At 38.7% G+C, this 24,618-nt stretch overlaps 1 protein-coding gene across 1 annotated transcript in view; it reads right to left on the bottom strand.

Annotated features, from left to right (window-relative positions):
* LOC124805077 (rho GTPase-activating protein 10) overlaps positions 1-24,618 on the bottom strand; it is a 596,619-nt gene that overhangs the window by 50,780 nt on the left and 521,221 nt on the right. The window contains exons 10-12 of the mRNA XM_047265509.1: positions 21,076-21,170; positions 10,677-10,758; positions 314-416 (exon numbers count right to left, since the gene is read on the bottom strand). Of these exons, the coding sequence (XP_047121465.1) occupies positions 314-416; positions 10,677-10,758; positions 21,076-21,170 (280 nt within the window). The remainder of the gene's footprint in view (positions 1-313; positions 417-10,676; positions 10,759-21,075; positions 21,171-24,618) is intronic.

The raw sequence follows: 24,618 nt of genomic DNA, 5'->3' as shown, positions 1-24,618 counted from the left end.
AAAATCTCTATTACAAGAATCATATATAATTTTTTTATTATTTTCACAGAGAAATAGGAATTTTATGTTGAAAGTGGTAATGGAAATGCCTGACATAATGTAAATATCTTAGCAACAAAGGTAATAACTAATGAAACGGTTGAGGTGACTCCATGCCTCTACTATTCATTGTTATCTTTGCTCTTAAATTATAATAATGTTCAGGTTCAAATTTATGTGCCTTAATATTTCAACAATGAATAATTTTTTTATGGTCTACAATTGAAATATGGCACAGAAACTTCATAAAAATCATCCACGGTGTTTTACTGACCTCTTTTCTCCAGAACTTCAATACACTTGCTGACAAATCTAAACCCTGTTTCATCTAGAGATGTTTCTTCAGATTTTGATGATTTACCAGGTACTGAATATGTCTGAAACCCAACAAAAATTTTAATGAGTCAAACTATTCATTTGTATAAGGAGAAACTCTTTGCTACATCATGCAAGCTCAAGCATGCTGCAACTATGAAACACTAACATGGAAAGAGTGAATAGAAAGACACTACAATTTAAACGGTTAGGCAGCCACCACCTAAATAAACACTTGTTACTGTTTGATATGAAAATTTCAAGATACACGGGACAGTCTACACATGCATTGGCATGAAATGTGTTGTAATTGCAATGTGTAAAATTTTGCAAATTCAGATAAGACAAGGTCAATATTCAAAATCTTAAAAGTGTAATAAGATTTTTCAATGTGTTATGCTTCATATTCACAGTGTATTTGCTGAGTTTTAGTAAATTTAATACTTAATTAAGAAATGTAATGTTCAGAGGTAAAGATTTTTTTATCAACCATTCCCAAAACTAACAGGGACAGACTAAGCAATACATGGAGAGAGATAGAGAGAGACAGAGAGAGGAGCGGGGGGGTGGGGGGGGGGGGGGAGGGACAGGGGGAAATAGATGTCTTCATTATTTCATTGCAGCAAGGATGAAAAGTAAGGAATTTAATGATTAGTATCAATTTTGCTGTAATATATTATGAAATATAAATGTGCTTCAGTGGGAAATTTCTTTGTGTGTCACCTGAAGAGTTTTGAAAATTCTACAGATTTTAGCCTATATTGCTTTCATTATACGCTAAACAACAGAGGAGAGAAAAAGTAAACAGGGCATACTGTGATCAGTTCAGATTTATTGACTACTGTCTAGCAGTTCCAAAATCTACCACAGCAACAACAATGAGAAACCCTTATAAACTGGTTTCATGAATGCATCCTCAGAATAAATTGCATATTACTAAATGTTATCAATGTAGATAGCACAATGATTGAAGAAAATGACTAAAAATACTACTGCAAGTAATGATGATAGCATATGAACAACAGCATGAGAGATAAAATAATGCCCTCCCTCCCCTTCCCAAGGTAAAATGTGATGTTTTTCCAGGAGACACCGGAACAGAGCTTGAAGATTTGCTGGCCAAATCTCAAATCCTTCACCACTAGGGCTCATACCACCAACCTAAAAGTCAGCTTTATTGCATTAAAATCTCTCCTCAGAGGCAAGTACAAAGACTACATTCTAGCTGGTGTTAAGCAGAACCTTGACAGCAGCAGTCGGCTGGGCACTACAGCTTCGTGCACGTACCTCAACCAATAACGTAATACTATTTTGTAAACATCTCTACAGCGGGGCTATGCAGATGACTATCATTTTCTCCTGCAGCTGGAAGCTGGCAACAGCTCTGGTAGCTGTCCGCGATCCTCTTATACCGACTCGACTTTTCAGAGACGGTTCTCAAAATGCCTATCACTAGTATGATTCTTCAGTGGCATAATGCATACAAGTAGATGTAGAGCAGCAATATGCAGGAGCTGTCTGCATCTCAGGTTCTTATATTGATGTATATGAAAATGTTTAGAAATTTGGAAGGATTGATTTGGAGTAATGTTTTCAATGCACACAATGCCCACGAACCTCATCAAACTGACAATGAACTGATAACCAAAGAATCTGTCACTAATATTCTAATCTCTCAGATTTTCTCATGGCGACAGATTACATGGAAAGGGTGTCCAGAAATTAAATATCGATTTTGTAGCAAACATTGGTGGAGGGGGTAAGGTGTATACACCAGTGCACTGCAGATGTAAAAGTTGCAGTTGTTGCTGAAAACAGTGGGTTGGCTTCATGGCACTCCTAAACTTGTGTTCTGTAGTTACAGATACCAGAACAAATGAGATGCCAACTGTGCAGGAGAGGATAGCCACTGTGACATGGTGGTTGCAGAGGTTACCACATGGTGAAATTTGGATGAGATTTGATCGCCAATTCCATAAACCTGGACAAACTGGTAAGACAATTCAATGATTAGTGAACGAGTTTAGCACATTAGTACACTTAAGAATGAGCCCAGACAAGGCCACCCACATAACTCTGCTGACCAAGTTGAAAACATTAGAACATGCACTGAATGCATGTCCAAGTTCCACGAAACAATCGTAGGTGGAACTGGACACCCACACTCCATGAGACAAAGTATTAGAACACTCACTGAAAAAAACAGTGTTCAATCTGCAGATTCTTCCCCAGTTACACGATGAAAATCTGGGAGAGCATATGGACATGTGCTAGGATTTGTCTGAAACAGATTAAAATTGTAACATCCTCAACCAGATTCTATTCAATGACAAGGCAACATTTCACACTTGTGGAAGAGTTAATCAACATAACTGCACATGACACACCACCAGTGGAGCACCTGGAATTCCAGACAGATTACACAGAAGTTAATGTGTGGATAGTAGCATCCATTAACAAAAACTATGGCCCATTCTTCTTCACCAAAAATTGTATGAACAGGACAAAGTAGCTTGATATGCTACAAGGTTTCTTTTACCACAGCTTGTGCGGGATGAATGAATGCATATGTTTACTCCCACCTCGACAGGAACCAGGCCAACATGCCATTAATGTGCGAATATCTTTGAATAAAGTGTTTCCTGGAAGATTGACTGGGCACACAGGACTCTTAATCTGATCCCGACCTCACACCCATGGACTTCTTCCTCTGGGGATTTATTAAGGGACACCATATCAACTCACTAGTGGAGCTCCGACACCAAATTAGACAAGCTGCTGCAGCTATAACACCACAAATGTTCCAAAATGTCTTTCATGCCACAGCCACCATATGGGAGCTGTATCAGGATGTGAATGGTGCTATGTTGAATGTAACATGCAATAAACAAATTACATTACAAATAATAATAATAATAATAATAACAATAATAATAATAATTATTATTATTATTATTATTATTATTATTATTATTTCTTTACTTTCTCAGACGTTAAGTGACACGGACCTTGATCAAGCATCACTTCCTTTTAACTGTATGGTATATGTTATATTGCATTTAGGAACTTTCGGGTAAATCAACATGTATCAATAATTACAGATTTCTGTAGTTGTATATATAAGTTTGGATGTAGCTGTATTGCATTGATGTACTGGTGGATATTGTGTGGTATGACTCCTGTAGTTGATAGTATAATTGGTATAATGTCAACTTTATCCTGATGCCACATGTCCTTGACTTCCTCAGCCAGTTAGATGTATTTTTCAATTTTTTCTCCTGTTTTCTTTTGTATATTTGTTGTATTGGGTATGGATATTTCGATTAGTTGTGTTAATTTCTTCTTTTTGTTGGTGAGTATGATGTCAGGTTTGTTATGTGGTGTTGTTTTATCTGTTATAATGGTTCTGTTCCAGTATAATTTGTATTCATCATTCTCCAGTACATTTTGTGGTGCATACTTGTATGTGGAAACGTGTTGTTTTATAAGTTTATGTTGTAAGGCAAGCTGTTGATGTATTATTTTTGCTACATTGTCATGTCTTCCGGGGTATTCTGTATTTGCTAGTATTGTACATCCGCTTGTGATGTGATCTACTGTTTCTATTTGTTGTTTGCAAAGTCTGCATTTATCTGTTGTGGTATTGGGACCTTTAATAATATGCTTGCTATAGTATCTGGTGTTTATTGTTTGATCCTGTATTGCAATCATCAATCCTTCCGTCTCACTGTATATATTGCCTTTTCTTAGCCAAGTGTTGGATGCGTCTTGATCGATGTGTGGCTGTGTTAGATGATACGGGTGCTTGCCATGAAGTGCCTTCCCCTTCCAATTTACTTTCTTCGTATCTGTTGATGTTATGTGATCTAAAGGGTTATAGAAGTGGTTATGAAATTGCAGTGGTGTAGCTGATGTATTTATATGAGTGATTGCTTTGTGTATTTTGCTAGTTTCTGCTCGTTCTAGAAAGAATTTTCTTAAATTGTCTACCTGTCCATAATGTAGGTTTTTTATGTCGATGAATCCCCTTCCTCCTTCCTTTCTGCTTAATGTGAATCTTTCTGTTGCTGAATGTATGTGATGTATTCTATATTTGTGGCATCCTGAACGTGTAAGTGTATTTAGTGCTTCTAGGTCTGTGTTACTCCATTTCACTACTCCAAATGAGTAGGTCAATATTGGTATAGCATAAGTATTTATAGCTTTTGTCTTGTTTCTTGCTGTCAATTCTGTTTTCAGTATTTTTGTTAGTCTTTGTCTATATTTTTCTTTTAGTTCTTCTTTAATATTTGTATTATCTATTCCTATTTTTTGTCTGTATCCTAGGTATTTATAGGCATCTGTTTTTTCCATCGCTTCTATGGAGTCACTGTGGTTATTCAATATGTAATCTTCTTGTTTAGTGTGTTTTCCCTGACTATGCTATTTTTCTTACATTTGTCTGTTCCAAAAGCCATATTTATATCATTGCTGAATACTTCTGTTATCTTTAGTAATTGGTTGAGTTGTTGATTGGTTGCTGCCAGTAGTTTTAGATCATCTACGTATAGCAAATGTGTGATTTTGTGTCGGTATGTTCCAGTAATATTATATCCATAATTTGTATTATTTAGCATGTTGGATAGTGGGTTCAGAGCAAGACAGAACCAGAAAGGACTTAATGAGTCTCCTTGGTATATTCCACGCTTAATCTGTATTGGCTGTGATGTGATATTATCTAAATTTGTTTGGATATTAAGTGTGGTTTTCCAGCTTTTCATTACTATGTTTAGAAACTGTATCAATTTAGGATCTACTTTGTATATTTCCAATATCTGTAGTAACCATGAGAGGGGTACACTATCAAAAGCTTTTTGGTAATCAATGTATGCGTAGTGTAGCGACCTTTGTTTAGTTTTAGCTTGATATGTCACCTCTGCATCTATTATCAGTTGCTCTTTACATCCTCGTGCTCCTTTGCAGCAGCCTTTTTGTTCTTCATTTATAATTTTGTTCTGTGTTGTATGTGTCATTAATTTCTGTCTAATGACTAAAGTTAATATTTTGTAGATTGTTGGTAGGCATGTTATGGGGCGATATTTAGCTGGGTTTGCTGTGTCTGTTTGATCTTTAGGTTTCAGATAAGTTATTCCATGTGTAAGTGTATTAGGGAATATGTATGGGTCTGCAATGTAACTGTTAAATAATTTAATATAATGGAAGGAAACATTCCACGTGGGAAAAATTATATATAAAAACAAAGATGAGGTGACTTACCGAACAAAAGCGCTGGCAGGTCGATAGACACACTAACAAACACAAACACACACACAAAATTCAAGCTTTCGCAACAAACTGTTGCCTCATCAGGAAAGAGGTAAGGAGAGGGGAAGACGAAAGGAAGTGGGTTTTAAAGGAGAGGGTAAGGAGTCATTCCAATCCCGGGAGCGGAAAGACTTACCTTAGGGGGAAAAAAGGACAGGTATACACTCGCACACACGCACATATCCATCCACACATACAGACACAAGCAGACATATTTAAGGTAAGTCTTTCCGCTCCCGGGATTGGAATGACTCCTTACCCTCTCCTTTAAAACCCACTTCCTTTCGTCTTCCCCTCTCCTTACCTCTTTCCTGATGAGGCAACAGTTTGTTGCGAAAGCTTGAATTTTGTGTGTGTGTTTGTGTTTGTTTGTGTGTCTATCGACCTGCCAGCGCTTTTGTTCGGTAAGTCACCTCATCTTTGTTTTTATATATAATTGTTAAATAATTTAGTTAGATGTGAATGTGTTGAGGTGAACTTCTTTAGCCAGAAATTTGCTATTTTATCATTTCCAGGGGCTTTTCAATTGTGCGTAGAATTAATTGCTCGGGTGACTTCATGTTGTAAAATTATCACTTCAGGCATTTGTGGTATCATCTTGTATGAGTCTGTTTCTGCTTGTATCCACCGTGCATGCCTGTTATGTTGTACCGGGTTTGACCATATGTTGCTCCAGAAGTGTTCCATGTCTGTTATGTTTGGTGGATTGTCTATTTTTATGTGTGTGTTATCTATTGTCTGGTAAAATTTCTTTTGGTTTGTGTTGAATGTTTGGTTTTGTTTCCTTCTATTTTCACTTTTTTTGTATCTTCTAAGTCGTTTGGCCAATGCTTGTAATTTCTGCTTCTTTTCATCTAATTGCTCTATTGCTTCTTGTTGTGAGATTTTACCTAACCTTTTTCGTTTTTTGTCTGATATTTCATTTCTTATAAATTGTGTTAGCTGTCCGATGTCTTTTCTCAGTTTTTCTATTCTGATCTGTAGCCCGTGTTGCCATGCTGGTTTTGTGGGTTTCTTCTGTGTGTTGGTTGGTTCTGATCTCTGCCTAGTGTGTATATTTAGTGTAGTGAGTGCTCCTACATAAACCAGTAGTTGTAACTCTTCCATAGTTGTGTATTCATTTATTTTGTTGTGTATGATTGTGTTGATAGTTTTTATTGTTGTTTCAACTTGTGGGTTATTTGGTGGTCTATGCAAGAATGGTCTAATGTCTGTATTTGTGTCTTTGTATTCTATATATGTCAACTGAAATTTTTCTTCTATATATAACATGTGTGTCACTTCATGTTCTATTTGTGCTTGTGCTGGTGGCTGTCTTACGATTTCGTTTTCCTCTGATTGTTTAATTGATGCGTGTTGTTCTTTGTTTGTTTGCTCTGGGATGTTTGAGTCCATTACTGTATTTTCTTCTTCTTCTAATTGCACATTATTTTGTTCCAGTATTTGTTGTACTTGTTGTTTGATGTTTTCTAATTCTGACTGGGGTATCCTGTTATTTTTTATTATTACACAGATCTGATCAGCTAGTCGTTGTTCTGTTAAAAATTTTAATTCCGGGTATCTGGTAATAAATGTTGTGTATACTTGTGATCTGTACCCAGTTGTGTTGGTTCGTAGGTTTGTTGCTTGGTAATAACAGAACATGAGGTGTCGATTAACTTCATCTGACCATCTCATCCTCTGTCTTTGTTTTCCTTCTAGGGTGGTTGCAGGAAGCATATCCTGCAAAACACCTCTATTTGGATTTAAATCATTTTCCAGTTGGCTAGCAGTGTCATTACCATTGTGGGCGGGCATAGGGTTCAAACGTCGTCCCCGACCATGACGGCGCTTGTCCGAGGCTTCTTTAGTTCTGTCCTGAACCAAGTAATCACACTAAAAGGGGGGTTAGCCCCATTAGTGGTTTGTTCTTTTCGTCGCCTTTTACGACTGGCAGAACATACCGGAGGCCTATTCTTTTCCCGGGCCTCCACGGGGATTATTATTATTATTATTATTATTATTATTATTATTATTATTATTATTCATCATTTGAACAAAATCAATGCTTAATTTCTGGACACTACACATTTTGGAAGGAGAATTCAAATATCTGTTGTCTACTTGGCATTCTACTCTCCCCAGCATAAAATGCAGCTGAAAGGAGTGAATGGCATGACCAGAAGGAGAGAAAGAGGTAAAATAATTCAGAAATAAAAGGTGCTGGAAATATCTTACTACTATAAATGTTTTATTGTTAGCAAAAAGACGTGAAAGGTCATGCCAAGGATGCTACCCTGCAGGACTTACATGTCTTGTTAAATTTAGTATGAGCAACAGACAATGTAAGGCTTATCTGTAGTCTTCCTTTTTGACATTCTTTGCCTCTTTAGCACATTATTAATCATTTTTACTATGTTTGGAGTGAGAGCCAATGCTCAACTGTGATATCTTAACAATGACGAGGAACGAATTCCAGTAGCAAGAGCAGTTTATTTGACAGAAATGGGTTTGACACAGGTTAGGGCTGATGTCAGGTGGTGTTGGCTGAAAGCAAAACAGCTCTGATCATCACAGACTTGATGTCTTCAACTGGTGCCACTGGCTCTGACAAATTTCTAATCTGGTAATTTCTAATTGGGTGCTGTTGCAGCTGGAGTTCTTTTTTGATTATTGTTAATGTTACTGCACTGTAATGTCATCATTATTTAGTGAATAATGAGCTACAAAATTGGCTTTTCTAGTTATTGATTGTTAAAACCTGGCTTTGAATGTTAAAGAACACAGGACAATCAGACTGTAATAGTTTACAAAAAAATTACACACATTCCTGTGTGAGGCCTGTGGTTTTTGACAGGTTGTATCTTGAGAATTCAATGTCTTACTTGGCTCTGGTATCCCAGTAGTACTGTGTCACACTTGAAGTTGGTTTTAATGTAAAGCCATGTGATGTAACTACAGGTATTTACAACAATGTCTCCTACGTAGTACAGAAGTAATGGCACGTTTTTCTTTCAACTTCTTTTCTTTAAATTAAAAAGTCATCTGCATGACAAGAGTATCCACAATAACATGCAATAAAATGAATAAGACAAGAAGAAGCCATAGTGTGCCATCCTTAGTCGAGAGAGTGTGCAATTGTCAATTCCCACTTTACATATTACACTTATGCTGTTCACAGTAGTTTCATCTGGAAATGGCCAAATAGTCTTGCTGGTTCACTTTCTATGTTTTTAGTTAATTCTGCATTAAGGTTCTGTTTTTGTTCATGATTACTTTAATAAGCTCACATAACACAAAAGACACAACATGCTTACTGTCCAATGTTGTTAATTCTGGAGTATCAATGTCAGGAACAGCAGCAGCATTATTTTCACCTTGTTTGAATTCATACTAACTGAAGATAAGAGTATATTATCTGAAACATTTGATTATTATATTGTACACAAAAGATTTGGATTTACAAAGAAAAGCCGGTTGTTGGTATTGAGGTAAATGCTTTCATTGTCCTTTCGTAAATGACTATTTTTAAATAAATTTGTTGAAAGATTATTTACTGTGCAATACCAAAAGAATTGCTGTATTGCAATTTTTAACAGACATCTGTTCATCTATCAGTCACAAGATGAGCTCTAACAATTCAAAAAGTAGTGCTACAAGACGATACGCGCACAAGAAAGATTTGCTTGTAATTGGCTTTAATAGAAGCCATTATGGAGGATAAACTCACTAAATGAGACTAAATTGTTGTTTTTAAGAACCACTATAACGATAAAATTGAAGATTTTTCTTTTGTGAAAGGCATGTATGATAGCATGGAAACATGGAACTCCTTTATGGTAACAATAAAATGATTGTGACAGTCCTCTTAAATGCCTCCTTTTGTGTCTCACAAATACTATGTTGTTCAAAATATTGGAAATGCAGATTTATTTTGATCTGTCAGTAAGCCTTAATGACACACATTAAATTCTGTCAGTCTACAAGCAGAATGACATCTATGGACAGAGCAGAGTCACCTCCATCAGCATATCTTATTGTCACACAAAGAATCCTTGTGGTCAATCCCTGAACTGGCAATCATTTTTCCTTAATGTGAGAACTGGGACATGTTCACCTAATGCGAGGAGACAACTAAGAAGAAGTAGGAGTTTCAAATGAAATGTTGACTTTAACAGCTACAACAGAAGTATCCAACCTCATGTCCCTCTGTACTGTCGTCCAGTGATGTGTGTGTTGTTGAAAATGAAGGATGGAGGCAGGGATGGAGAAAACCACAAAGTAAAACATATAGCATAAACAACATCTTGAAAGCAATGAGGTAACACTACCCAAAAACTATTTATTCCTTTCCCAAAAGAGCCAGTCACTTATCATGACACTGACGTCATATTACAACAGATTCAGAGCCATCTGATCTTAACATCTGATGCGCCTTTAACACAATAAAACAGTATAATTTTATGATGAATTTAAATAAATGACTGTGTACTGCTTCAATGGTTGGCACATATGACCACTTTCTCAGAGATTATATATTGTATTTCAGTAATGAGATTATGGAATGCAAGATGTTAAAGAAGCAAATAAAAGAAAGTTATTTTCACATATGAATCTCTATACAATACTAACAATTTTCTACACATATAACATAGCATGAAGTATCACCCTGAGCCAAACAGCTAACTATAAGAGCTAAGTTATAGAAATATACCAACAGCACCAAGAAAGTTAAAAAGTCAGTTAAATGAACAGCTCTTGTAACTGAAGCAACTGAAATATGTATATCAGTAACTAAATAAAGAAGAATGCTTATAGAGTGAAACTATTAAAAGTAACTGTTACTTTTATGCATTTGTCACTAACACATTTATAAATATGTGAACATGCAGTTATAAAAATACATTCTCATACTGAAACAGCTATCATGCTAAATTCATTATTTAAACAAAACTTACAAGTACTGTAATACAGTTTAGTATTGAAATGAAGTGTTAAAAGATAAGTGCACATACCGGAACAAGTGATTGGGGACTTACGGGTTCCTTGCCATCCATGACATCCATCCACAATCTGCGGTCCTCATCTGATAATGCCTGCAGTGTGTATACTACACCGGGTCTGAAACAAAGCATGATAAATACCTATTTCACATCTGTACAAAATTACATAAACAACTGAGCTGCAATGATAACATAAATTATTTCAACCATTTCCATGTCTCACCAATTAACAAAAGTAATTGGTTTTGGCATAAATAAAACTTTAAGAGTTTCCTAAACATAAACACTACAGATTGATTCAGTAAATTCTCTATAAGAGGAACTTCTTGTCTGGAATTCACAGATACAAAATTGCTTCCTCTGATACAAACAAAAGTGTTCTATCATTGGGAATGATCAAAAGCACTTAATATAATCACAATAACACCTGTTCAACAGCCTGGTTATTTCATGTGCTTGATAGGCCTCGCTCCAGATTAATTCACTGTCGTAAAAGGCATTACGACTTTCTACATCACAGTAGGTGAATGTTTTGCCCTGTGACGGTGGACATTTTCATGGTTATAAATGAGGACATGATACCTGGCATGTAATCATATTTGCTTTGGTACTAGCTAACCTAACTTTCCTTTGTTCAAATCATCTATAGTGCAACAACTGACCAACAGACATCAACTGTTCACCACCGGCAATGGAGGGTGAAGCTTTGACAATGCCAGTCACTCATGCTGGCAAAACGTCAGTAAAATCATCAGATGAACATCGGCCAAAGAACCCGAGACAGCAGCCAATAGGCAGTTTGTCAACTAGTGCAATACTATATTACTTAAACGACTATCAAAATGCATGTGAAAGTCACTACTACTGTATGATTCTGGAAGCTGTGTAAGATGAGCACATCCAGTACTTGGATCTACTTACTCCTTGGTAGTTCTGTAGTTAACATTTACTATTGATTTCTTAGCCTCTTCATCTATTAAATCTGTGATGTGCATTGTATACAATAACATTATGGCTGTGTTGTTTTAAGTGACAAATGTAATCCTCCCCACAAATGTTGACTACGAACATCAGCTCTCTGATGAAAAGATTATTCAGTATGAAATTAGCTACTGAAGTAATTAGCAATCATAAGTTTTCTTTTAGTTGATTCAGTCCATCCTATCAATCTGTGTATGGTGTCATCAGGTTTATTAGATTTCAGATAGAGCTTGCTCACTGCAACAAATTTGAAGTTGGGACATAAAAAGCTTTAGTGCAGTATGAGGCATAAATCTTAAAAACATTTTTTGCAGACTTATTGATACACACCATCAAACTGGAGCATTCTCTGAAAGAATGCAACATTTTAACAACATTGACAAACTCACTGACATTGTGATGACCAACAGAGTTGTTGATAAAAACTCGTGGATGTCTTAAATGTGAGATCTGTTTCACACAATAACTCTTTAAAAAATTTACATAACCAAAAATCCAAGTGGCACAATGGTAGCATCAAGTATCTACCACAATCCTCTGAGCTATCACATTCTTGATATTGGTTTTGTTTCCAAGTTATTGTTATTTGAGTGAAGGGTGGTGCAAATTTCATCATGATTTCTAAAATGGCTGACCCAAAGTCCTGAGCAACAACAAAATTGGAATTTTGCACTCACATTGAGAAACCATATACGGAAACATTTGAAATTTGGAAACAAGTTTATGGAGATGATGTTCTAGGTTTAATGCTGCATTACAAATCGTTCTCCAATTTCAAAAGTGGTTGGCAATCAACTGAAGAGACCTTGACTAGGAACACATGTGATTTAAACGGGTTATTCTCATATCCAGAAAATCAAGGGCATGGTGCATGTCAATCACTGTCCGTTACAGAACTTGAACAACTGATTTGTATCATAGGGTTTTGAGAACAATAATATGGAAAGGGTAGATTGATGCTCACCACACAGGAGGAGGATCAAGTTGCAGACAGGTACAATTAAAGACAATGACAAAAACATTCAGCTTTCAGACGGTCATTTATCAGAAAGACAAAAAACACACACACACACGACCACTGTGATCTCCAGGTGCAGGGGAGGGGGAGAGGGACTAATGAATGTCAAGGTCAGTGTGGTTATGGGAACACAGGACATGTAGCAAGGCGATTTCCCACCTGTACAGTTCAAAAGAGCTGGTGTTGGTAGGAAGAATCCAGATGGCACAGGCTGTGAAGCAGTCATTAAAGTGAAGTTCATAGGTTTGACTTGCATGATCAACATCTGGGTGGGAGTGTGCAGGAAAGTGGATGAGGACAGGGTAAAGCTGCTACATGCAGCATTGGGAGGCCATGCTGAGGAGGAGAGGGGGGAGGTACACTGTTTGCCTCTGTACAACACGTCCAGTGGATGCTGCAAGGTCAGATGCCAGATGCTGTGCAGTACTAAGGTAGTACCGTCGTCCCCTTACAGCCAAATAATGTTCCTCTCTTTCAGATGTCACACATGATCAGTCCCGCTCTGGTCTTCGGGATACAGTTCTGGTCTCTATGAACTGTCACCACATCCGAAAAACAACTGAACGATTCATGTTAAGCCATCATGCCACACCAGTTTGCTACTGTCCTGCTTCCATTCTTTTTGTGTCCCTCCACTGCAGAGAGTCTGGTAGGCATCTTCACTATGTCATACAGCACCATCTGTGACTGTAGACAGCGCTTGTGGATTTGGACACTCTGGCAAACACTACCCCATTTGATGGGTGCCCTGATGTCATGATTGGTATCATTGTTTGTTGACCAGAAAGTTATCTTCCGTGCAGAACACAGTCGTATGGACATCTGTTGACAGTTTGTATGAATTAGACACAGGACAGAGAAATAGTGGTTTGTTGCTTTAATTTTGGATACCAGTGTATTAAGACTGATGAACTCAGGCAGAGAGCTGAAGCAGCATGGAGTAGCATTCCCCCTAATCTGTCATTCAAGCTCAGTTTAACTCCATGCTCCAACAGGTTAGAGCAATTGTTGCAACAAGAGGTAGCAGTTCTCTACACTAAATTTCACATCCTACATATTTCCAAATCACCTACACATTTAGTCATATATCCTCTATACTACATTGTTTACAATGGGCAGTTCTTTACACACAATTGTTTCTGAGGCAGAGATGTACTGCTTTTGGAGGAATGTCTATGTTAAAATGAGTGTGACCTGAATGATTTTTACGATAACAGTGATTCGTTTGTAAACAATTCAAGTGAAGTAATGATGGTAACAGTCCCCCATGAAGATGGTGGTGGTGGTTTTTGGGGGAAGGAGACCAGACAGCGAGGTCATCAGTCTCATCGGATTAGGGAAGGACGGGGAAGGAAGTCGGCCGTGCCCTTTGAAAGGAACCATCCCGGCATTTGCCTGCAGCAATTTAGGGAAATCACGGAAAACCTAAATCAGGATGGCCGGACGCGGGATTGAACCGTCGTCCTCCCGAATGCGAGTCCAGTGTCTAACCACTGCGCCACCTCGCTCGGTCCCCATGAAGAGTTCAAAGAACTATCACACAGTAAAAAGTTTTGTACTGTAATGCTGATGCACATATAATGGAATGAAGTGCACTTTTTGTGTTAGTGTATACCCTACATGTTGGCCAGTGGCCATAGTGTTTCCGCAAAGAGACTTGTGCAACTGTGGCAGCAATTTATATACAAGTGCACAGAGGTGACCTGTTTCTGCATTACAGAGTGCAAAAGGTTAATGGGCAGCAGTGTACGTATCACTCACAAAACTGATATTTTTAACACCACACAAATAAATAAGTGCTCATAAGCAATCTGCCAATGGAGTATAATTACTTTTTAAATGATGTCATCTTCTTTTCAGCTGTTAGAATTTTATTTTATGATTGCAATTTTGGCATTAAGCCCTTTTCAAGCATAAGATTTCCGCCTGCTTAACTGGGCGGTAATGTGCTCGCCTCCCACCCAAGCGGGCCTGGATTCGATTCCTGGCCGGGTTGGAGAATTTCTCCACTCGTGGACTGGTTCTTGTGTTGTACTCATCATCATTTCGTCCCTATCACCGGCACGCAAGTCACCCAATGTGGCGTCAAATGAAATAAAACTTGCACTTGACAGTCGAACTTCCCAAATGGGGCCTCCTGGCCAACGATGCCATACGCTCATTTTCATTTAATAATGTAATTACAATGTTAGCTTGCTTAATGTAAAGCTATATGTCAAAATGTTATGCTTGAAAATGGCTTAATGCCAAAATTGCAGTCATGAAATTAAATTCTAACAGCTGAAAGCAAGGTGGCATCATTCAATAAAAGAAATATCACGACCAGGCAGCTGAGACACCAGTACAGGGTAAACCAGACAACCATGTGGAACATTCTCCATGACAATTGTTACTACCCTTGTCACTTACAGCCTGTGCAGGGTGTACTAGCAACATACTTCCCACATCAGGAGTAGTTTTGCCACTGGTTTCTTCATCAGGCAACTACGATTCCAGGATGTGAGTCGACCATCCAATTCACAGGCGAGGTAACCTCTATGTGAAGGGTATCTTCAACTATCGTAACAGTTATCTGTGGGATACCATGCAGAATGCCCATGATATGGTGACAGCGAATAATCAGCATTGGTGCATACGGAATGTGTGGACCGGGATAATTGGCAACCATATTTTGGGACCAGTCTTCCTTCCACATTGTCTAACAGGCCGGAACTACCAGTGTTTCTCATGGGTGACTTTGCCTCCCCTACTGGAAGAACTGTCACTGATGATTCGAAGGGTTATGTGGCTGCTACATGATGGTGCTCCAGTCCACTTCACCATTAACATCGAGACACATCTCAATAGTGTCCTCCCTCGTCGATGGACAGGTTGAGGGTGTCCAGTTGCATGGGCTGCTTGTTCATCATATCTCAACCCATGCAATTTCTGGTTAAGAGGCCATCTCAAAAGTATCGTATATCCTGTATGCAACCTGGCATATGTGAATGTATGAGAGAACATGCTACAGCACATACACACATGCGCTGAGGCACATGGAAACTATTTTCAACACATACTGTAAATGTGGCTACCTGGTACAGCGTGTGTTAGACCGCAGTCTCTGTAACAATGTATGATTGAATAAATGGTCTCTAGCATGAGAACCATACATTTCTGGACATAAGTTCATTAGACGTTTTTTGTTCCGTATCTTCTTACTGATCAGTCCCTAGAATTTGTACACAGTGGAAAAAAAAAATCACCCTGAATAGGTTGTTCTGTTACAAGTACTGATTTTGTATACAGGGCATCTAATTAGACACAGAATATATGATTTAAAACAAATTTAATTTAGGAACAAATATACTGACTTGCAGCAGTCAGTATACTGAATTCTCTAAACAGGTTTCTGCAACATGTTGTTGAAGTCACAACACAAACGATTCATAAAAATTGTCCAAAAAATAGCCCCACACATTAAAAATACCAACCACTTCCTGGACTGGCTCTCCACATCCCCACACCCTTACCTCCTGGGTCCCAACTCCTTATACACCAACACCCCACATGCCCGTGGCCTTGCTGTGATTGAACACTATCTCTCCCAATGCTCTACAGATTTCAAACCCACCACTTCATTCTTCATACATCTAACTAACTACATCCTAACCCATAATTACTTCACCTTTGAAGGGAAGGTATACAAACAAATTTGTGGCACAGCAATGGGCGCCCACATGGCACCCTCCTACGCCCACCTCTTCATGGGCCACCTACAGGAAACATTCCTAGCCTCCCAAAACCCCAAACCCATGGTCTGGTTCACGTTTACTGATGACATCTTTATAATCTGGACTCAAGGCCAGGACACCTTCCCCTCATTCCTCCACAATCTCATCACCTTCTCTCCCATCCACTTCACCTGGTCCTCCTCCACAAACCAAACCCTAGGTGTCATTCTCCCCCTCTCAGATGACACCATCCACACACATCAGCACATATCAAACCCACCTTCACCAACAGTATCTGCAATTTTGACAGCTGCCATCCCTTCCATACCACAAACTCCATCCCATACAGCCTGGTCACCCATGGCAGAAGCATCTGCAGTGATGAGAACTCCCTCACCCCGTGCCATATCCCCACACTCACCTGATCCTCACATCCATCGCAAGAACCAACCACAAAGAAGCACTCCCCTTGTCACCCAATACCACCCGGTACTGTATCAACTGAACCGCGTCCTTCGTCAGGGCTTTGATTATCTATCATCATGCCTCGAAATGAGGGACATACTACCCAAGATACTTCCACCCCTCCCAAAATGGTGTTCTGGCACCCACCCAACCTCCACAATGTCCTAGTCCATTCCTATCCCATTCCCACCAAGCAACAATCACGCTAGTTCATAACTTTCTGAACAGCATGGCGGCAACCTGGTATGACATGGGCATGCAAAAACAGGTGTGTGTGTTTCTGCTTGAGAATAGAATTACATTCCGAAAGCTAGCAAAGCAAAGCTCTGTACCTTCTGTTCGTGTATCTGTCGACGGCGCAATGCTTCTGCCGTTCGGCGAGTCTAATCTCTTTATTCCTAAATAATTCTTCATTACATGCTTCGCTGTCAACATGGTATCCATATGTGCTTATACACTACTGTCATTAAAATTGCTACACCATGAAGATGACGTGCTACAGACGCGAAATTTAACAGACAGGAAGAAGATGCTGTGATATGCAAATTATTAGCTTTTCAGAGCATTCACACAAGGTTGGCACCGGTGGCGATACCTACAACACGCTGAAATGAGGAAAGTTTCCAACCGATTTCTCATACACAAACAGCAGGTGACCGGCTTTGATTGGTGAAACGTCGTTGTGATGCCTCATGTAAGGAGGAGAAATGCGTACCATCATGTTTCCGACTTTGATAAAGGTTGGATTGTAGCCTACCACAATTGCAGTTTATCATATTGAGACATTGCTGCTCGCGTTGGTCGAGATCCAATGACTGTTAGCAGAATATGGAATCGTATCACTAGCAGTCGAGATGACAGGCATCTTATCCGCATGGCTGTAACAGATTGTGCAACCATGTCTCGATCCCCAAGTCAACAGATGGGGACATTTGCGCACGACAACAACCATCTGCACGAACAGTTCGACGACGTTTGCAGCGGCATTGACTATCAGCTCGGAGACCATGGCTGCAGTTACCCTTGACTCAACGATGAACATGGGTGCATGAATGGCAAAACATCATTTTTTCAGATGAAGCCAGGTTCTGGTTACAGCATCATGATGGTCACATCCGTGTTTGGCGACATCGCAGTAGACATACATTGGCAGCGTGTATTCGTCATCGCCATACCGGCGAATCACCCGGTGTGATGGTATGGGGTGCCATTGATTACACATCGCGGTCACCTCTTGTTTGCATTGACGGCACTTTGATCAGTGGACATTATATTTCGGATGTGTTACAATCTGTGGCTCTACCCTTCATTCGATCCCTGCGAAACCCTACATTTCAGCAGGATAATGCACGACCGCATGTTGCAGGTCCTGTACGTGCCTTTCTGGATACAGAAAATGTTCGATTGCTGCCCTGGCCAGCACATTCTCCAGATCTCTCACCAATTGAAAACGTCTGGTCAATGGTGGCTGAGCAACTGGCTCGTAACAATGCGCCAGTCACTGCTCTTGATGAACTGTGGTATCATGTAGAAGCTGCATGGGCAGCTGTACCTGTACAATCATCCAAGCTCTGTTTGACTCAATGCCCAGGCGTATCAAGGCCATTATTACGGCCAGAGGCGGTTGTTCTGGGTACTGATTTCTCAGTATCTATGCGCCCAAACTGCGTGAAAATGTGTAATCACATGTCAGTTCTAGTATAATATATTTGTCCAATGAATACCCGTTTATCATCTGCATTTCTTCTTGGTGTAGCAATTTTAATGGCCAGTAGTGTATTTCATGTGTATGCTGGGAGCAAATCTCTTGCAGTTCCTGAGCTGAATATAGATTTTAGGTGAGTTTTTCCTTTCCAGTTCAGAGCAGGACGAGTTGAATATAGGTCTCACAGTGAGGTGTTCCCTTTCTTGTTCTGTGCAGAACAGTTAAGATGTAACATTATAGTTTGAGACTGATTCAAGAACAGCTTCTTCATCATTAGGATACATATTTCTATCACATACACTTTCTGGTCAAAAGTACCCAGATATGCCTACATAATGAGGAACTGATCACTGCATGACACAAGAGGTGGTCCCACCAGTATGAAAGACAGTGTTGTCAGGAGGGAGGCAGTGACAGCAGAATGGGTTGAACAAGGGAACTTGGCAAAGGATATCACATGAGTAACAAACCCACCAGGGACACTTGTATTCTTCCAATGCCACACAAGTCAAATGTTGTTCATGTGATTATGCAGTGGAAATGTGAAGAAACAACCACAGTTAAAACTGAGATTCGCCAGGACTAATGTATTGACGAACAGGAAATCTAGAGCACCGCACATGAAATCAGCAGAAGGAATCACAATCGAGTTGTAATTCAATTCAGCAGCACACTCAATGTGCATAGTGAGTTGAAAAGAGTGAGATTCAATGGTCGAGCAGCTCCTTGTTATCCACACATTCCTGTAGCCGTTGCTAAGCAATGCTTGAGGTGATGTAAAGAGCAATGACACTGGACAGTGAACAACTGAAAATGAGTTATTTGGAGTGACGAATCATGCTATGCTCAGTGGCAGTCTGATGATGGGTTTGGGTTTGGTGAATGCATGGAGAACAATATCTGCCATCACGTGTAGTGTGAACAGTAAAGTACAGAGGAGGTGGTGTTGCAGTACAAGGATATTTGTTTTTGTGGCTGGGTGTGGTCCCATTACTGCACTTAATTGAATAATGTGGCAGGATACGAATGCATTTTACAGCTTTATGTACTGCGCACAGCAGAGGTACAGTTTGGAGATGATGACTGATTGTGTCAGCATGAAAAAGGGCCAGTCATAAAGCAGGATCTGCCATGCAATGATTCGTGGACAGTAACATAGATGAAATGGAATGGTCGGGCCATGGTCGGCCCAGAGTCCCAACCTGAACCTGACAGAACAATTTTGGAAAAGTTAGAATGTTGACTTTGTCCCAGATCCCAGCATCCAACATCACTACCTCCTCTGGTTTCAGTTTTTGAGGAGTAATGTGCTGTCATTCCTCCACTGTCATCCAAACACCACACTGGAAGTGTCCCCAGCCGAGTCCAAGTTGTCATAAAGTGAAGGATACGCAAACAACCTTGTTGACAAGAAAACATGGTACTTCAATCACAACACCTTATTAATTTTCTTTGCGGTAAAACAAAATAAAGAAAAATTGTCTCTGAAATCCATTTATGAAGACACTTGAGCATATGATACTACACGTAAGTTTATTAATAACTACTATAATTTACTGCAAAAAATACCTCAACTGTGTCATAATAGACAGCAAAAAATTAGAATGGTATGTAACTGACAGGGCAAGGAAGTGTACTCTCACCAGTGCTTTTTAATATAGTCGTAGACAACACCATAAGGAAAATTCACCAAGGGTCAACGACAGGTGATATGGAAATCTAGCATATGCAGATGACTTGGGAAGAAAATGGGCAGAAACTGAAAGAACAACTAAACATCTGGCAGAGATTAATTGGTGAAGCAGGCATAGGAAGAAGCTTAGCGATAAGTGAAGTAATGAAAATCAGCAGGTAAAATGAAAAAAGTAGGGATGTAACTTGCTGAGGGAAAATTATTAAAGAAGGAGATATTTTCAATCATCCAGAAAGTAAATTACCCAAGAAAGGAAACATCAATGATGAAATTTTGGAGATAATAATAAAGTTTCAAACAATTTTCTGTTATGTATCAGACATAGTTATAAATTGGAAAATATCTGCCCAAGCAATGCCATATTATCTTCAGATTTGGACCTATAGATCAAACTATTGGACTTTGGCAAAGAAATATCCATGCAGAATACAAGCAACAGAGATGCACTTTCTACGAGGGATCATCGGTAAAATACTACGAAACACCGTGCAGATCAAGCACCTAAAAGAAACTATAAAAAGTACTAGGCTTAAACGCTTTGGCCACATGAAAAGAGTGGGACTAAAAAGATTTCCGAGAAGAGCCCTAGAATGGACAGAGTCCAGACAAATACCAAGTGGAAGATAACAAATAAGATGGAGAGACCAGGTGAAGGATGATGTGAATTGAAGAGGACTGCAATAGAGGAGATGCAAAAGGATAGACTGTGGGAGACAGAGAGATGTTTGGAAGAGGCTCTGTAAATAACCTTCATAAGCAGAAACATTCCAGGAGGAGGAGGAAGAAGAGAAAGAGGAAGAAAAGAAGAACTATTTTTAGTGTGTCAGAAACTGACGCATAACAACTTACTGCTACCTTACCTGTCTTCTGGTGTAATGTCAAAACAGAAGCGCTTTTCTATGGATTCAGACATCCTCCTCACACAAGATGCAAGCTTTATAGTTTCTCCTGGGGCCTGTAAAGATACGAGTATTTAAGTTATGGAAATTGACAGCACAAGTTGTGACTGGAAAACAACAACTGTAAACATACTGTCATTATGAATTTTCTAAAAAAAAGAAAGTGATATTAGCATGCAGTACTTTGCAGGTACAGAAATACTGTATTCTGATGAAATTAAAAACATGTATTACTTGTATGTGTTGCAGTGAAATTAGTTTAAGAAATTAGCAGTTTTAAAAAGGGAAGAAATATTAAGTAGATAGACACAGGCAGCTCTTTGAAAATGCATGCAGTCCTCCAAACGTACCCATCCACGGCATGAAGATATTGTTAAAGTAACCAATTATTCGAGTTTTTCGAGTAGACTGCATGTATGATTAGCTTCAAGACCACAGCCTTGTCACCATTATTTCCTTGGCCAATGTTTCAGCTGTTAACTGTTTAAACGTTTTCAAAGTGAGACAGAAACAGTCATCTGAGTTTAATTTGCTCTGCAGCAGCTACTACAGCTCAATTTTGTCTGTTTTTAGAAAAATGACTTTATCATTGACTCATTCTCATGCTAGCAACAATATGTACAATACCAAAAATTATTTCCTTTACTAAACCATGCTTTCTGGTATTTACTATTTTCATTTAAGATCATTTCATTCATTATCTTATTCCAGCACTTACTGTGCACTTCACTTCAGTATCCTTTTTCCACCTATCTGAATTTGCTGCACTCTCCCTCTATCCTGACAGCATTACACAGAAAATTCTTGATGGTTCTGGAATATGAGTCAACAGAATGTAAAGAGGCATGAGAAAAAATTTGCCTCACACCAACAATGCAAGACAAGTGACTGATGTGCGACAACACGTAAATGTCAATATGGTGCAAAATCCCCTATACAAACTGTCTGCCATCAAGTAGCAGTATAGTATGAGTGCCAACCATGACTTCAGTCCAAATTTTGACATCATATTGATGTTTTAAATTACTACTTTACAATTCAATATTACCTTTCTTTTCACCATGGCTGAACAAATTGAAACACATTGGAATTTTCTGTCAATTATTTGTCAACAATTGACAGCAGTTATGCCTTTTCGTTAGTAGCTTCACTTTTCCAAATGTCTTTCATTGCTACGTGCTTCATTATCGGAGTGACTTTTCTGTTGTTGACATATGAGCCAATTGCTTCATTCAATACACTGCATCCACACAAGTTTTATTTCAATGGTACACCTATACTGTTGTCAACATAGCTTTGTAAGCAGTATAAAGCTACTTTAGAATGTAAAAAGCATTATTTTCTTTTGGAATCTTCAGAGTGTTTATTCTTATCGTCTGAATATAGAATATAAAATTGATACACTGTGGCTGGTTCCACTATTTCACAAGTTTTATTATTTTAGGAGCATATACTTGATTTTTACAATCTATAGTAAGGCGTACAATCTCCTCAACCCAAAACAATTTGAAGTAAAGGAAAAGATATTTGAGGGGCATAATAATGAAGTTGAAGATAATTTTGAAGACAAAGTGTGCACATTTATCATGACGAAGTTGAAGTCCAGTTGTAAGATTTAAAATTACAGGAAGACAACACTGCAGATGGCGAGGAAAATGGCCATTACTATATTGGATGGATCAAGGGACAAAATGGAATAAAGTTATACCATATTATTACTTGAAAGTTACCTGGAGCTACTGATATGGTGGAAGCAGCGAGCAAGCCTTCGGAATGCTGAAATTGCTTAACAGATGGTGACAATTTGTTCATTATAATTCTGCATACAAATTTGTATACCGATGTTCTTAAACTGAAGGCCTTAATAGGTCTCTTCATCTTAGCGGGTGTTAACGAAAGTAACATAGCTTACGGGATCTGTGGGGATCTGATGGCGACGGTATTGAAAAAATTTCTTTCGCAATGAACTTGAAAGTTTCAAATTCATCATGTGGTGTCTTAGATCTGACAATTGTGTGACACTCAGTGAAAGGATACAACCAGACAATATAACAGCAATTCAGAAAATTTTTCTGTGTTTGTACAGAATTATCTGAAGTCCTATACCCACAAAGAAAGTGTTTTTTAGTAGTGTAGTGTGTGTGTGTGTGTGTGTGTGTGTGTGTGTGTGTGTGTGTGTGTGTGTGTGTGTGTGTGTGTGTGTGTGTGCCGCTTATGCAGTGGTTCAGTCCTCTGGGTTTAAAAGGGTGGAGCAAATACTGGAGCGTTAGTCACCTCAGCTCACTCTGAAGATGGTTGGACAGTATTCAGCCAAAATATAAGAAGAAGCAGCTGAATTTATGCGGCTGCACGCCCATAACTTTATGGAACAAACTTTTTCAATGATTGTTGGAAGGTGGTGGGGTGGAGAGAGTGTGGGGAAGCATGTCTACTTACTGATTTGATCTAATATGGATTAGACATATATCTTTCAACACAACTGTTATGCTAATACATATATCTACAGTATAGGAAGGTGTAAGGCAGTCAACATTTTCTTGTTGTACAAAGAGAAACAATTTGTAAGTATGTCTCCATGCTTTTTGGAAACAATTTTATTCTTTTAATTTTGAAAAAGATATCATGGAGCAGGGAAGAAATCAGTTATATTTTTCTCCGAGATTACTTATGATCAGTGGTAAAGATTTAGTGTAAACTGCGATAGCAATCAGCCATTGATAAACCTATTATTGCTATTATATACTGTCTTAGAAACACTGTGCACTGCATCTTAATGGAAAAAGAAAATCACAATTTCTTTCAAAAAGAAGAAGGCATTTATTTGGTTTCTTTTTAGGCTCCAAGGTTTTACATAAAATGCTCAAATGTCTTTCCACAGTCTGTGGAACAATTTCTTTCACTACATCTGTGAAATCAATTTCCCAATCCTGTCTTGATGAACCTGAAAGAGTAGTAAATGAATGGGTCTTTAATATGTCATTTCAAGTCATCACGAAGTGCTGAATGAGCTCTCAAAGGATGCTGATGATATTGGGACTGCCATAATCAAAATGATAAGGCAAATAAATTCCTGAAATAGTTTTTTAACCCTACCACATTCATCAATAAGCTGCCTTCGAATACAGCACAGTTTATACAAGTCTTAATAGTTCACAGCATTTCAAATTAGCATTAAGACTGTCCATGCTCAAGTTCCCAATTTTTATACAGTCCAATTTTTTTTTCTTTTTTTGCAGTCCTGTCTAGCCACTGTCACAAATGATGATGATGATGATGATGATGATGATGATGATGATGATGATAACAGTCCCCGAGCACAGAAAATCTCCAACTCAGCCGAGAATCAAACCCAGGATCCCGGGACAGCAATTCTATCATCAAGAATTGACAGGAGGTTTCCAATGACTGTTTCATGAACTCTCAGTGCATTTTCTGTTCTATACGGGAACCAGAACGAACTAAGAATTACTAATAAAATGGTTCTTGCTTTCCCCTGATCAACCA

Source organism: Schistocerca piceifrons, chromosome 7 (genome assembly GCF_021461385.2).
Source record: "Schistocerca piceifrons isolate TAMUIC-IGC-003096 chromosome 7, iqSchPice1.1, whole genome shotgun sequence".
Lineage (NCBI taxonomy): Eukaryota > Metazoa > Arthropoda > Insecta > Orthoptera > Acrididae > Schistocerca > Schistocerca piceifrons.
This window is presented reverse-complemented; position numbering and strand designations above follow the sequence as displayed.